This window comes from Atractosteus spatula, chromosome 18 (assembly GCF_055471065.1).
Source record: "Atractosteus spatula isolate fAtrSpa1 chromosome 18, fAtrSpa1.hap1, whole genome shotgun sequence".
Classification (NCBI taxonomy): Eukaryota; Metazoa; Chordata; class Actinopteri; order Semionotiformes; family Lepisosteidae; genus Atractosteus; species Atractosteus spatula.
In genome coordinates this window covers 12,259,383-12,275,160 of record NC_142723.1, presented here as the reverse complement: position 1 = coordinate 12,275,160, position 15,778 = coordinate 12,259,383, and the positions used below count along the sequence as shown (strand labels likewise).

The following is a 15,778-nucleotide window of genomic DNA, read 5'->3' as shown; positions in this document are numbered from 1 at the left end:
GCAGACTTTTTCAAGCCCTGAAAGGAAAGCAGCAGCATTTTGACTTTTATTCTGAATTCTGCTGGGAGTCAGTGCAAAGATGTTACAACCTGTGCTAAAACAGGTGATATATATGCTTGTGCATTCTAGTTTTGATTAAATTCCCAGCAGCTGAGCTCTGGGTTTATTTGCATATGCATGGATTTTATTGCTGCTATTTCCCCATCTCTGAGTGTTTTTTTTCCATAGCAGACCTTTGGTGATAAATACATTTATGAAACACTGTGGCGCTACAGAATTTCAGCTGCAGTTTGAGTTATGCACTTCGGAGCAGCACAATAATGCAGTCAAACTTCCACAGCCATTGTAATCTAATCCTAGAGCAAACCCGATCTTGGAAAGAGTTCTAATTTAATACGCTCCCAGACAAGGTGTGTTTTCCCTTTGATTAGATCGACGATTCGATTTTTTAAACATTTTTCACAACACTCTTAACAGAATTGTACTGCTAACGTAGTTAACCATCACTGTTTTAGTTTTGCGGATGCAGTTCATATTATTCATATCAACTTCTTTGTGCACCATCAAGTGCCCTGAGGTCTCTGGAGAAAACTGACATCACAGGTTCAGTATTTAGTGAATGCCCCATAACAAGCACAATTATTATGCCAGCGGCCATATCACCCTGCAACTCACAACTACTAACCCCCCTGAAGCTCAGCAGGTGTGAGCCTGGTCAGTACCTGGATGGGAGACCTCCTGGGAAAAACTAAGGTTGCTGCTGGAAGAGGTGTTAGTGGGGCCAGCAGGGGGTGCTCACCCTGTGGTCTGTGTGGGTCCTAATGCCCCAGTATAGTGAGGGGGACACTATACTGTAAACAGGTGCCGTCCTTTGGATGAGATGTAAAACCGAGGTCCTGACTCTCTGTGGTCATTAAAAATCCCAGGGCGTTTCTTGAAAAGAGTAGGGGTGTAACTCCAGCGTCCTGGCCAAGTTTCCCATTGGCCCTTCCCAATCTGTGAATTGGCTTCATTACTCTGCTCTCCTCCCCACTGCTAGCTTGTGTGGGGTGAGTGTACTGGCGCACTATGGCTGCCGTCGCATCATCCATGTGGGGCTGCACACTGGTGGTGATGGAGGGGAGTCCCCATTACCTGTAAAGAGCTTTGAGTGGAGTGTCCATAAGTGTAAGGAATTATTATTATTACCAAAGAATGAAGAATACAACACAAAAATGTGGCAGTACATTGGCACACTCTCAAAGCCAAATTGTGTGCTCATTGGAAAGTAAGACAGCACTCAGCTCCATCATGACCGTAAGAGGATTAATTTGCAGTAAGTTACAATTTTCTTCAGCCTTCAAAAGCAAAGGTATGAAATTCTAATTATAAGGTGGCTTCAACATTATGTAACACTTTCGATTGGGTGTTGCAAATGCAATTTCTTTGTGTTTTATTAATGGTGTATATTAACAAAGTATTAACAGTATGGCATCCGTGCATCAACAATCCTCTTCTATGGCTAATTGCATTAAACCTGACCATAGGCTGAACCATACTCCTAGTCCTAACCCTTGGGTTAAGTGCAGAACGTAGCCTGTTGCATCTATAATACTTTAGAAATGTAATGACAACCGGCTTGTCATCCATTTCTAAAACATTTGCAAAGCCTAAAATAAAGTGTGACTTAATATTGTAACTGTAGCTGTTTCTGTAGTTATAGTTTGCATCAGTACCGAGTTATGCCAAAGATCCTATTGATACGTACTATAACATCTTTTGCTCATGAGAGAACCGAACAGGGCTGCTCTCTAGTCTGACAACAGCAGCTCTTATTGTCGAGGAAGGTACAGTAATAGAAGCTGGTGTGTGCCTGTGATTAGTTGCAGTGCATTCCCTTGCAGCTATAGAGCTTTCCTCTGCATCAGGAGAAGTGCAAAAAGAAAATTGTGCTCGTTTTTAACTAAGGTGCAGTTGTGAAAACTTCTTGAGACAAATCTTGAGCTGCACAATCTGCACTAGCCCAGATTGCTCTCGGCTCTTTTGGGTTTGACCATTTCATTGGTTTCACAAAGAAAGAGTTTTCCCTTAAAGCAGCCATTTCACCCTGCAACTCACAGCTGGCAGCTCCCTGAAGCTCAGCAGGTGTGAGCCTGGACAGTACCTGGATGGGAGACCTCCTGGGAAAAACTAAGGTTGCTGCTGGAAGAGGTGTTAGTGGAGCCAGCAGGGGGCGCTCACCCTGCGGTCCAGGTGGGTCCTAATGCCCCAGTATAGTGATGGGGACACTATACTATAAACAGGCGCTGTCCTTCGGATGAGATGTAAAACTGAGGTCCTGACTCTCTGCGGTCATTAAAAATCCCAGGGCGTTTCTTGAAAAGAGTAGGGGTGTAACCCCGCTGTCCTGGCCAAATTTCCCATCGGCCCTTACCAATCATGGCCTCCTAATAATCCCCCTCTATGAACTGGCTTCATCACTCTGCTCTCCTCCCCACTGATAGCTGGTGTGCTGGGAGTGTACTGGTGCACTATGGCTGCTGTCGCATCATCCAGGTGGGGCTGCACACTGGTGGTGGTGGAGGGGAGTCCCCATTACCTGTAAAGAGCTTTGAGTGGAGTGTCCAGAAAAGCGCTATATAAGTGTAAGCAATTATTATTATTATTAAAGACATTCTGCCTGCAGTGAAATCTAGTAGGTGAGATAAAATCAGGAAAATGTTAGGTGGAAAGTCTAGAGCTCACTGAAAGAATATAGAAAAAATCTTTTACAGGAAACTAGGTCCAAAACAGAGCCAGCCAAAGAACACTGGTGAATCACAAGCATAGCGCCTGCTGTCACCCTTATTGTAGAGCAAGAAGTATCGCTCTGTAAGGCTACTGAGGGAAATTCATGAGGCTGTCGAGGTTTTTATAGGTGTGATCCATGAGCAGAGAACAGTAGGGTAGATGGCACTCTGTGCACTCACACTATAGAGGCTGGGCTGGAGGAGAGGAGAAATGAAGAGAGCCCGCAAGAGGTGTGAGCATCGTGCCTGTGAGCCAGCCGCAGTGTCACTGATTCCTCTGTGCACAGTGCCATCCATCCCCGTGCCACACACCGCAGCCACGCCCCCTCCGGCTCCCATTGGACGAGAGGCTCCCCCTCCTACTCCTGCCTCATTGGCATTCTCGCTGTGCGCCGTGTGTGGAGAGAGGAGGAAAGCGTGAGTGAGTGAGTGCTTCACAGACTCTGCTGCTCCGCTCAGGCTCTCTCCGCTACCACTGCTGCAGCGGGTCTCACAAGGCAGGAGAAGAGGGACTCCCGATCTGCCCGGCTGGAGCCTGCATTCAACCCCCGCTTCTCGGCTTTTCCTGTCTCCGGGACCCTACGAAAGGAGCCGGCCACTTCAGTCGCCACCCTTCTCCCGAATCCCTGCCCCCCTTTTTCTTCCCTCTGCCCTTGTCACGGTTCCTCTGAAAATCCTGGCCGGTATATGGATAGAAGTTCCCTGTTTCAGCTCATACAAGAGCAGGTAAGCAGGCTGGCTCAGTTTCTATGGTTACAGGCAGCGAGGTCCTCTCGTTCGGTTTTCCTGAGTGGATCTGGGACTCAGGGAAGGGGTAGGGGCTGTCGTGGTGGTCCGGGAAGGGGGGGGGGGGGTTGGACATGAGGTGAGGAGAGTGCTGGATGAACAGCATGTAAACAAGCCAAAGTTGGGAACAGAACTAGGACTTGGACAAAGTCACTGGCTTTACCTGTAAAGAAATGGGCTGTGTCACAGGATTTTGGACTTGGATGTGTGTTTTGGGGATTTTTCAGGTTTCCTCCTGTGTTTGTTGTTAATCTTGAAGGACGCTGACCTTGTGCTCTGCGTTCTCCTGTTCCTGGTGGCTGGCTGCTCTGTTTGTGCCTGCTAGCTGGCTGGGACGTCAGGATGGCTGTTCACCTCCTAGGGCTACACGGCCATGCTCTTCCATGTTTTGTGACCTGGACTGTTGTGTACAAATAACTCTTGATGGCGTGCTGGGTTTGTGTCGTGGCTGTGCCTGCAATCTCCGCGCTCCTTGCGGCAGAATTCCTCCCTGCCGCATCCCGGATGAAGATCCCGGAGAAACCGATATCTCCATCCAACTCTCTGTCCGGGCATTAGTTGGGTTGGGTTGCCTCAATCTGGAAAGAAAGTCACAGGGGTTAGGAGCAAAGATGTGTGAAGGGATTGAAGCCACATGGATGCCAGGGAGTTGATCACGGGACTAGGAACAGCTCCCAGCCACCCCCAACTGTTAAAAGGGATTTATTTCCTTCTGCCCTGGAGCTGAGAGAGAGAGATGAGGATTGCTTGTCTCAGAGTAACGTTCAGTGTAGTAATTGCCCAGTGTGTTTTTTTTTTCTTTTGCATTCATACTGCCTTTAGGCTCTTTTTTTTTAAATAACCGAACTATTTCTGTGCGTTTGAAGATGATCGGCTCAGGATCACTTGTGGGACTGTGTGATCTTTCTCACCATCGCTTGTGCCTTATTTTTGCCTTGGAATTCATCGTTGGCTGTCAGATCCGTTCAGCTCGTGTTGCGCAGTAACAGGACTGCACAGAGAGATAAACAGATTGACAGATAGACATCGCCTTCCCTCCACTGTGATAAATGTTAGTGAATTTTAGGATCCAAGTACCGCTGATAGAGATTTAAAGTGGGTAGGAGACTGTGGGCGCATACTAATTCTTCAGTAGTTATTTTGTAGTTAGTACTGGGAGCTACACAGAAAGGCGAAGAGTGCCTTATCAAACTGGGACCGAATCTCTTGCCCGGGTCCGAATGGTTTCAGATGTTTGAATGAGATGTGGTTTGAAAGGAAACAGCAGGAACTGTCCTCCACCCCCAAGCTCTCTGCTGTTTAGGTAAAACGTGTGATGAGGCAAAATACTACAGATGCTAGGAAGTGCTGTGTGTGGTGTCAGTCCTGACTGACGAGCATTTCCAATACAGTGCAGAACATCACAGGCAGCCCAGTGGAAAAACAGGTATAAAATAACAAGTAAATAGGACATAGCCTTAAAAATACAAACTGAAAGATAAACGCTTTGATTTTTAATGAAGGTCACGCTGTAGGGTTAGGTCCTCCATAGCTGTGGGTCTGCTGCTTCAGAGATGTGGTCTGTTACACGTTTGAGAACATGTATATCAGGAGAGCGGATCGAGCTTTTCAGGTGCTGTGGCCGCCCTGCTCTGTGGCCTTTTATTTTACAAAAGCAAAATTGAGCCGTGTGCTTATCGCCAATTCCGTTCAGCCATTTAGCTAATGTGCTAAAATCATCAGGCTTTGGGCCAAATGTGATCTTGGTGGTCTGAGGTCAACAGATCGCCTGAGCGCCTGGGGTGAAATTCAGCGAGGTCTCCACACCAAGACACAATTATGACAGTGTTTGTCCCTAATGGTCTGTGTCTTTTCCCACTCAGTGCTCACGGTGAAGACTAGCGCGTTTTCCCTTCACTGTGCTTTCCTTTCTTATTTCTTTTACAAAAGACGGACAGATTGTCCCCAAAGTGCATTTGGTTTACTGGTCCATTGTAGACCCATGGGGTGGGTGCCCATTACCTCTTTCATTATGCTCTGGAACTCTGTAAGTAAATGTTAGGTGACCTGCAGGAGATATCAAAGGACAAATCATGTCCCTGGCTCGCTTTTAAGATATAACGCAGTAGGTACCCCATGTAAACTGTGTTTTTAAGGAGACCCTGTGCAAATACGTTGGACATTGCCTGCAGAGCCTTGGAGAGCGGTTTTCTCGGGGTTCAGCCAGGTGACTGGAGTGCTGCGGAGCCTTCTCTCCCTGCTCCACCACGTGCTGCGGTGAGCGCTGTCATTGAAGACGTACGCACAGGGACTCCACCTCCTGTCATTGACGAGCGAAGAAGCGCACGTGCTCATTTACGCGATTCATTTCTGAATGGATGCCATTATCCAAAGCGATTTCTAGATACTGGGTTGGGGGGGAGCTATTTAACCAAGACCGCTGAGGGACAGGGTGTAAGGAGGTGTGGGAACTGGTGTAGGATGAGGCATTGTATGTCAGTGGCAAAACTGGGGCTTGGACTGGGAACCTCCTGTTAGCCAGCTGATTTTCAGAACCGTCGGGCCACTCAGAATCTACTGTGCGTGGGAACGGCTTTTACTCCTTTTTTTTGGCTTCCTTCCTGCGCATCCTGAAGGCTTGACAGAAGGCTGTGAAATCCTCTGGCACAGAATCTGGCAGCTCAGCACTAGCGAGAACAGGGTGGCTGACGTCTTGTTCTTCTCATACCTGCTGGGCAATGAGATCCCATACTCCCGTCTGATTCCCAGTAGTCTGGTGCCCAGTCACTTTTCTGCTTTGCTCTGTAACAAAACCAGGCTGCTTTGATCTAAATATGGTAGTCTCAGGCTGCCTGACATCTTTCCGTTTATGCCAGCTAGCTTCACAGGGAAATCTCCTTGCAACATGGTTCTGACAGAGCTGTGACGGGGCTGAGATGTGGTTTTTTCAGACGAGTGTCTCTTTGCAGGTCTGTTGGTTTTTGCAGTCTGCTGCTGTTTGGTCTAGAGATTGTGTCCGAAGTGCTGTGGGCATGACGCTTCTGGATGGCATACTCCATCGCCTCTCCTTCTTTAAGAGCTCGTGCATCCCAGGTGTGCAATGGCTGGCTGTGATCAAATTCAGCAGGCTGGACCTCCGGGTGACAATCTGTGGTCGTGTTTTTCCTGTCTGTTGGGCTCGTTTTCAGTGCCGATGATCACGAACTCCTCAATCTTTAAAATCAGATTGGGAGCAGGAGCCAGGACAAGCTGATATTTGTGAAGGTGAATGTTCTTGTAGTGGTCTGGATCACACTTTCTCTGGATAGACAAGCAGCCCTGGAACTTGAGTTCCCAAAGTCTCAAGCTGGGTTTGCACTAACAGACATGGAGCGTCGTCCAAGCTGCAAATTCTAGCAGGAGCTGACAGTGGGGCATATCCTGCACGGTTTTATTTTGGAGGGTGAACTTTTTGTAAGTGTTTTGGAATGTGTTTTAAAAGCTGAGGCTGTACTCACGCAGAGGTCAGATATTTGCTAATGGAAAATCACATTCCAGCATGACTCAGGGACAGTTCCAAGAAAGCACCGCGTTCCAGCTACAGTAGCAACGATATCATTTTGCTGCCTTTACAATATTTTATTCTATCACTTGAAATCATAGAGGCTATGCAACCACGACAACAGCTATGTTTAATTTATTCATGTTTCATTTATTAAATTAAATCAAACATTCAATAAATTAAATGTTTAATGTATTATTATTGTAGTGTAAATATTGTAGTGTATTATTGTAGTGTAGTGTAATAATATTATTATTACACTACTTCACTGTTTAATTTATCCTTACACCCAAAGAAGGCTCCACAGCCGAAACGTTTTGTTTTCTTTCCTCTCTTTCGGCATTGAATAAACCTATTACTTGTTAATTTATTAAAATACCAGTATCCGTGGTTGTGCCACTTTGTCACGTCAGAAACGTTCGCTACACTCAATGAGGTCATCCTGGCTAAATTAAGTGCTATCCAGGAAGCATGGGGATGATGTCACCTGTAAAACGCTCAGCAAAACGCAGTGGTGAAAAGGCAGACGTTCATTGTGTGTTGTTCGTTGACCAGCAGTGTCCTACGCTCATATGAAGCAGAGCCATAAAACCTTAATTGCCGATGAACACGCATTTCTGATATAAGATGCTTATAACATGACAAAGAGCAAAAGAACATTAAGTTAATAACAAGCTATTCAGCCCAACCGAGCACTTCATTTAACAGCACTGTGTGTCATTCTATTTCAGCAAGATGCGTATGTTTGAAATACCCCATATTGGGACTTTGCCCTGGGTCTTTAAAACAAACTGATTACTAGTATCAGTATGTAATTTGCTATAAGAAAATGGATATAAGAATTTTCCTATTTTTTTCCCTTGCATTCTTCTTCTCGGACTGATGTGGAAACTATAGCCGGAACCCAATCATCAAGAGTGTTGGAAGCAAGGCCGACTTTTGCCTTCATGCGGGGTCTTTTAACTCGGGGGCTGCGTTCAGGTGTGTGACTGTGTGTGTGTGACAGGCTGTTTACGACGGGGCTCCGTCTGCAGGAGGAGAGATGGGCTGATCTCAATCTATTTCTGGCACATCGCTGCACACACACACAGAGACATTTCAATTAGAGGAGCGTTTTGTTTGTCTTATGAGCTGGATGGGGGACCGGCACAGTTTTAGCAAAGGAGCTTGAATGGCAGCCAACTATATAATCTTTAATTAAAAAGCCTCTTCAAGAATTGATGTCTCTTTAAAAAAAAAAAAAAAAAAGATTTGAGATTTGGGGAATAAAAAAAGCTTCCTTTACTGTGTGGGGAACTGGAATTGAAGGGAACGGTGAATATCTCTTGTTGTTCTGTCAACTTCCTTATATGCTTCCAAATAAATGTAGGAAAAGATACAAACAAGAGCAGGCCCTTTGGCCCAGTTAATTTATCTGAGGATGTGATCCAGCTTGTCTTTAAAACGTCTGCTGGCCTCATGATCGTGACTGGATAGCTCATTCCGGATCCCTGTAACACACATTGACAATAACAAATGGAAATCAGGAGATGCATTAACACATACGCGCTCTGACACTGATGAATAGATATAAAATGTATAAAATGCTGACTGTCGCTTGTATCAAATAGAATAGTAACTTTCAGAAAATCAAAAGACTGTGAAAAGGCGTGTGATGCCCTCCCCATAAAAAGGTAATAGAGCGTCAAATAATAAAATAGTGTAGAGTGTCATAAAAGACAGTGGAAGCATAGTAAAACTGAAAAACATGTGGTCTGTTAACCTAACGCACCTCCTGGATCTGTGGGTCCCTTCAAATCAGGATATACCATCACAGCACTTGAGGTGTACGTATGTCAGTCTCCGTTTTGGATCTGACTGCTGTTGTCGTGCTATCCCAGTATCCCTTGCGACTGGGGCTCACGGTTTTGAGTTTTAACGGATTGTTTTCCACTGGGAAATTGCCCATTATTATTTCTTTGCTATCTACCCAATTTACCCCGCGACTCTGTATTGGAGAATAGATAATGGATGAACGATTGAACGATTCGGGACCGTTTCTGGAACCGCAGTGGATTCCCGTTGGCGACTCTCGCACCTGTGCCAGAGAGGATGGGACATTCCCAGGCAACGTCCTCCTCCGTGTGCAGAGCCAAGTGTGGACAGACACGCTGTGATCTCCGTCACGCCTGACGACAGCGAGAGCGCCCCCTTCAGGAGCAGTGCGTCACTCACTGACATTGTCATCAGCCTGCAGGTCTCCTAACACTGATTCTGGGACAATAGTGATTCTAACACTGATTCTGGGACAGTAGTGATTCTAACAGTGATTCTGGGATAGTAGTGTTAATAACAATTACCAGTTCCTTAATGGGTGCTGGCGATTCTGTGGATTGAGGAAATGACTGGGTCAGGATTCGAGGGCTGATGTGATGAGATCTGTCAAAACGCAGCTTGATGCTGGGACAGGCGTTAAGGAAAATGGCGAGCTCTGATGGGCTGGGGGGCCTGGCTGTGCATCTCACTGCAGGTCCTGTGGCTCTCTTCACACGTGTTATTCATGACTCGGGTCTGCTGAGGCTCAGTTTTGCCATGTGGACCAGCTGGGAGTGTATTGGCTGTTGACTTGGCTTTTCTCTTTTTCAGGCAGCTAGAAAGCTCAAGGACAGGTTCAAAATGTAGGGGGGTATGTGGAAAACCAAAGCCTCTGCCCTTTCCCGTCGATAACTGAGTCATATTTTTCCAGCTCAAGGTATCTGTCGAAGTGCCGTATCCACGCGCTTCCTCAGGGGTGTGTGAGATAGTAACGGGTGGAGCATGGTGCTGTGCTGTGTGTTGGGGTGTGCAGCACAAAAAGCCCACCTCCGTCTCACACACGCGGCATCCGGGCTGGTGAGGTGCCAGCTCCTCAGCTGGTGTCACATTGTAAATCTTCCCCCTGAGCCTGCTCAGTCTCCCATGGAAAGACAGCCCCAGAGGTGGCCTTGTCAAATTAATTAATCTTTGTGGTTATTATAATGAGGGAGGAAAAGAAACTGCCCATTCATGAGAAGTCTGATTCTTCAACACCGACCGTGGTGTTTGTGTGTATAACTACACGGTAAATCTTCCCGAGGGGGGGGCTGTGAGATGAGAGGGCAATAGGCCCAGGGCAGCGGTTGTGACACGACAGCTCTCTGGGCACCAGGAAGGGGGAGGAGGAGGAGGTTGAGGTTAAAGGAATGCGCTGCGTGCGTTTGCTCGTGTGGCGCAGACGGAGCCCGGAGAGGCTCCGTGTGCCTGCGCGCGCACGCACACGCTCTCGCCACAGAAACGAGCGCCCCGTCGCTGTGGCAACCGATGCAGGCCCGGCGGTGCCGTGCCGTTCGTCATGTCGCATCGGTTCAATTACCGCGCTTCCCCCTAGCCCGTTCGCTCCCTGAGAAAAACAGCCCCCTCCCTCCCGACTCCAGCTGCTGGGAGCTGCTCCCGGCCTCTCCCTGCGACCCTTACCGGGAGCTGAAAGTGACCGAGCTGCTGGCTCAGTTCAAAGAGTTCCTGCAAGGTGATATTGAACGACCCTGTGTCTCTTCCACAGCGTCTATTAGATCCCCCCACCCCCCCCCCTACCTGCGTCATGTCTGCCATGGTGAGGCTCTGTGCCCAGCGCCCCAGGACTCCAACCTCCGACTGTCCTCTCAGAGCCAGGAGGAGCTGAGCTGACCGGGTAACACAGCTGCAGCGCAAACCCCTGCCTGCCTGTTAATGGCATTTTACTCAATAAAAGGGACACATAATTCAACTATAAAACCTTTCTGATAAATGAACCAAGGATAGGAGTCCACCTTATCTCGCTTCCTTTTCTGAAATTCCTTTTTCAGAATTTTACCTTCATCCCCTTTAAACTCGCTCGTGAAGAACAGCCGTGTATCCGAACTGTAAGCAGCTGTAACTTGGGGATGCTGCAGCTCAAGCGCACGGAGCCCCTCTGGAACGCACCGCAAGCGTGTGCTCCTCTAGCCTGCGGTGTGAGCGGCACAGCGCTTCCTGACAGCATGCCAGGTTGGCAGGCTTTCTCCACCTCGGAAATAAACATGATTACAGCAGCGTGTACATCTTTCAAAGAGATACAGTTCTAACCGCACAAGTTACACAAATCAGTGGTCACAATTCAAAATGAACAAGTCTCCAAATGGTGATTTACTGTATTTTCAAGCACCGCAGAACTATATCCCACTTATTTCACAGAGTCTTTTTAACAGGGTGGTAGCTGGGACTGCGCTGGTTGGGTTGACTGTTGAAGGCTCATCCTCACATCTGTTTAGACATATGACTTGCCACCATGCCCTCCTCTGCAGACCTGCACAAGCCCTGTCATGTCATTTGTCAAACCATACGGTTATACCATACGGTGTCGCGGGAAGCCGGGGCCTACCCAGCAAGCAGCGAGCGCAAGGCAGGGTACACCCTGGATGGAGGGCAAACCAATCACACATGGGGACAATTTGGAGGCCACAGTAAAGGCCGAGGGGGGGAAATTTGGCCTGGACACCGGGATAACTCCATACTCTTTATCGAGAAATGCCCAGGGATCTTTAATAACCACTGAGAGTCAGGACCTTGGATTAACGTCTCATCCGAAAGACGGTGCCCGCTACAGTATAGTGTCCCCGCCACTATACTGGGGCATTAGGACCCACACAGACTGCAGGGTGGGCGCCCCCCTGCTGGTCCCACTAACACACAGAACAATGTCTGGCACCAAAATCAAGTCTTTGCAACATTTTTCTGTACACCAATGACTTTGTTGACTTTGCACCATTTTGCTCTACACCGACTTTTAATGTTAATGGTTGGACCATCAGGCAGCTCCCAGCATGACTCACACATCTACATTGCTGCTGTAATTGGCGGATGTACAGTATATGTTAGTATTTAAGAGCTGCTTTCCTCTGCATTTCCTCCTGGAGTCACTTGTCCCTTGCGCAATTTTGTATTTTCTCTGACAGCTCTGTGTTTTCGTCTCGGAGGAAGTGTTAAAGATGCACTCCATGAGGGGGTGCATTCTGGTCGCACTGGCTGCTGCTACCCTCTCACAATGTCCTGGATAGCCTGCATGCTGCTGGGTGCTTTGAATTGCCTGTAGAAATGTTTGTACCAATTTCCTGAACCGATCTATGAACAGAGTCTGTGTTTTCATCTCAGGGCACGAGTCAGTCACTCCTACCATCAGCAGTGTGAGTTTCATATTCTGTTTCAGCAGAAACAAACGGGGAAACATGTCATGTATAAATACCGCAGCATGAAGCACAATGTGAGTGGATTAGTCGGAAATAGATCAAAGCCTTTCTTGTTTGAGCTCATTCAGAACAGCTTAATTTCAGGAGCGAGGTGTTGCATTTTTAAGTGGTCCTGACTCCTGCGATACAATGTTTTTATTTAAAAACAAAAAAAGGCGGGGGGGGGGGGGGCACCCAACATGAAAATTGAGGTTAGGAGATTTAAATTCCATTCATAAAGCCTATAGAGAATCTGTAATAGTTTAACACTTGGCTTTAACTGAAGTGCCTAGGATTTACCGATTCCTGGAGACGGGGTAACGTTTTAATAACAAAACTCGGATAGTTCTAAGGTTCTACAAATGATCTGTTAATAATTTTTTATGTTCATTGTTTGTCATGTATGTATAATATGTCATTTCAAAACCCTGGTATATCTAAGAAGGTTTGGTGATAAATAGAAGGACGATGTGCCTTAAATGTTATTTCCGTATTCCAAGGTGCATTTCCGTTTTTTTCCTGTCTTCCCTTTGCGGCAGTTCTGTGACTTGAAAAGCTGTTCCAGCTGTGTTGGTAATAACGTAACAATTGTATTTTTTTCTGTGGAGTCTTGTGGTTCTCCGGCTGTCTGAGATTCTCGGTGTTACGCTCCTAGGCGTGTGTGAAAGGTGCCGTTCGTGGGAGTAATTTTACAACCATGCCTTCCTTTCTAATGTTGCGCATAAGGCTCCATGCTTTGAGTGTGTGCCTGGAATTGGGGTGTTTTAAAATGGCATTGGAAACGTCATTGGTGAGGTTTCATCAGCTCTTTTCCGATAAACGCCATCGGCGCCAAAGTTACCGTGCGTTAGAAAGAGTTAACACCGACGCCCGTTCCCTTCGATTGATTACTGCTGCTTCAGCTATGTAATTGCTTAATTTTCTGTTTTGCTTTTATTTATTAGCATCCTTAATCAATTTTTCACAGGCTGGCATCTGAGCCGTAATTAAAAATAAACACCCCCCCCCCCCTTCCGTTACACGACCCTCAGAGCTGAATATGGAATTAAATAAAAAAAACATTTGAAATTTACCGGCGAAGGGGGAAAGAGGCAGCTGAGCACAGGGCAGCCCGCCATGAAGGCCCCGCTCGCGTGTCTTTATGGTAATACAGTAAAGCGATAAGCACGCCTTTGAAGTGCTTATTTTAGCATAAGTCTTACAAAGTGCTCTTTTTTACGGTTTTTTTACGGTGCTGCCGCTGCCAGACCTGCCAATGTTAGTTTTAAGTATGCTATGTCTGAAATGAATCTGTAGATGGCTCTCTACCTGCAGAAACGGCACAGGACTGTGCTGTGGCCCTGTCGTTATTGACCTGGCTCATTCACTTCGCTGTGTAGAGCTAAGAATAAATAAATATTAATATTGTCCATTATGTGAGTCACTCATCCAGCAGCAAATGGAGCCTCACTTGAATCCAGAAATGACTGAGGAGGGTGGAAACAAATTAGCATATGCTTAATTGCTCTTATCTTACACTGGGAAAAAGATTAGGGCAAGGGAGTCAGACAAGTAGATTAACTGGAATTAAAACACTGCAGTGTTCGATGATAACTCTCCCAACTCTCAGACAGCAGCACCAGAGCGAAGACCACTATGCAGCGTGCAGGGAAACTAGGTCTCAACTATAACTTCCTGACTGATAGTTTTATTTTCTGTGGCTCCCCAGACAGTCGTCCTGCCTGTGTTTGCCTGTTAATGTGCTGATTTTTAAACCCGGCACCTCTACTGCTGCAGCTACAGTTCAGAGCCATCTGGGGGACAGCCCTGTCTGTTGCCTGCAGGTTCGGTGGACTGGGGTGGACATGACTGCTGCTTTTAGCCAGAGTGCAGAGACAGTTGGCGGCTGAGGAGGGCCAGGAGATATCTCTATTAAATCCACAAGTTTGTGCCAAGGAATGGCTTGTTTAGGTTAGGGCCACCAATTATGTGTGTAACGGCTTAATATTTTATTTCTGAAGAGTCCAAAACAAGGCCACACTTCCAGAAGCTGATTATTTTTTTATTTAATGTCTGCCCAAATAAGGAATCGTGTCCCAGCTCTCAGCTGCGATACCCCTACCCTCACAGGTAGCCTTCTCTCATGACCCCCTGACATGGCTCCCACAGAGTGCAGGTGGGGAAAAAGTGCAGAATTCAGTCAGCCCTGCTGAAGATGTAAACAAATAAGAAATTGTAAAGAATTCAATTCAGAATTCTCACATTCACTTTTAAAATAAAATAGTGTCACGCAAAACCAGTGATAAGAGCACTGTGGACTGTGTCAGCCCTAAAACAGTGAAGATTCATGTGAACATGCCTACAGTATTTCTGAAGCCGCTGCTCTGTGCAATGACAGCTGCGTCTTCAGTCATTCCCCACTCTGAGGTGTAATTAAGGTCCAAACCACATTTCACTCTGAAACAGGCTAAGCTCCATTTCCATTTCTGGTGAATAACAACTCTACTTGCAATCATACAGTAGCAGTGCATCATAGTGCATTTAAAAGAGATGTAACAAGTATGGGTGAAAACAAGGAAAATGTGCCCCTACCGCTGTACAAAATCCACTTCTGTATTCTGTCACTTTTGGAAATTAGCACTTCACTGGCGAATTTTGATGTTCATCTGCCTTCTGATATCATAACAGCGAATTGCTCAAACCCCACAGAAAATAAAGTTGCACGCTGAAAACCCCAGCCCCAGCCCTCCAAAACAGCACACAGCAACTTCCACGCAATTCCTACAAGATGTGATGTTCTTAGATCTTAGATCTTAGGATTTGGGGATCGATCATAAATTCAGGAGTGGATTTTACCCCTGACCAATCAGAGTCTCCTAATAATCCCCCTCTCTGAACTGGCTTCATCACTCTGCTCTCCTCCCCACTGCGAGCTGGTGTGTGGCGAGTGTACTGGTGCTCTATGACTGCAGTTGCGTCATCCAGGTGGGGACAACCGAAGAGGTGGAGGGGAGTCCTCATTATTGAGTGCTATGAAGTGTTGTGCCCAGTTGTCTACTACTGTCGTTGCTGCTGCTGCTACAACTACTACATTCAGGAGTGGATTGTATTGGAGAACATGACAATTAAACAGGCTCCAGAATAGTCCAGGTATTGTTTTCATTGTTCTTGAAATTGTTCCTATTTTAGTCTACAGAGGTACACAGCAGTTGTATTACCTACAAGACTGTGCCATTATGGTTAGTGATCTACCTTCAATAGGTAGATCGATACAGTGTCCTAAGGACATGGAGAATACTTGCAATATGTAGAATACTACATGGAGAATACTACATCCATGGGAGTGGCGTGGAGATGGTGGACTCGTACAAGTACCTGGGAGTGCACATCGACGATAGACTGGAATGGTCTAAGAACATCGAGGCCATCTATAAGAAGGGACAGAGCCGACTCTATTTCTTGAGGAGGCTCAGGTCCTTCAATGTGTG

At 46.7% G+C, this 15,778-nt stretch overlaps 1 protein-coding gene across 1 annotated transcript in view; it reads left to right on the top strand.

Annotated features, from left to right (window-relative positions):
* The first annotated feature begins 3,167 nt into the window (after positions 1-3,167).
* The window catches only part of rhbdl1 (rhomboid, veinlet-like 1 (Drosophila)), a 79,532-nt gene continuing 66,921 nt past the window's right edge, over positions 3,168-15,778 (top strand). Inside the window, exon 1 of the mRNA XM_088936281.1 lies at positions 3,168-3,494. Coding sequence (XP_088792407.1) covers positions 3,456-3,494 — 39 coding nt within the window. The 5' untranslated portion in view covers positions 3,168-3,455. The remainder of the gene's footprint in view (positions 3,495-15,778) is intronic.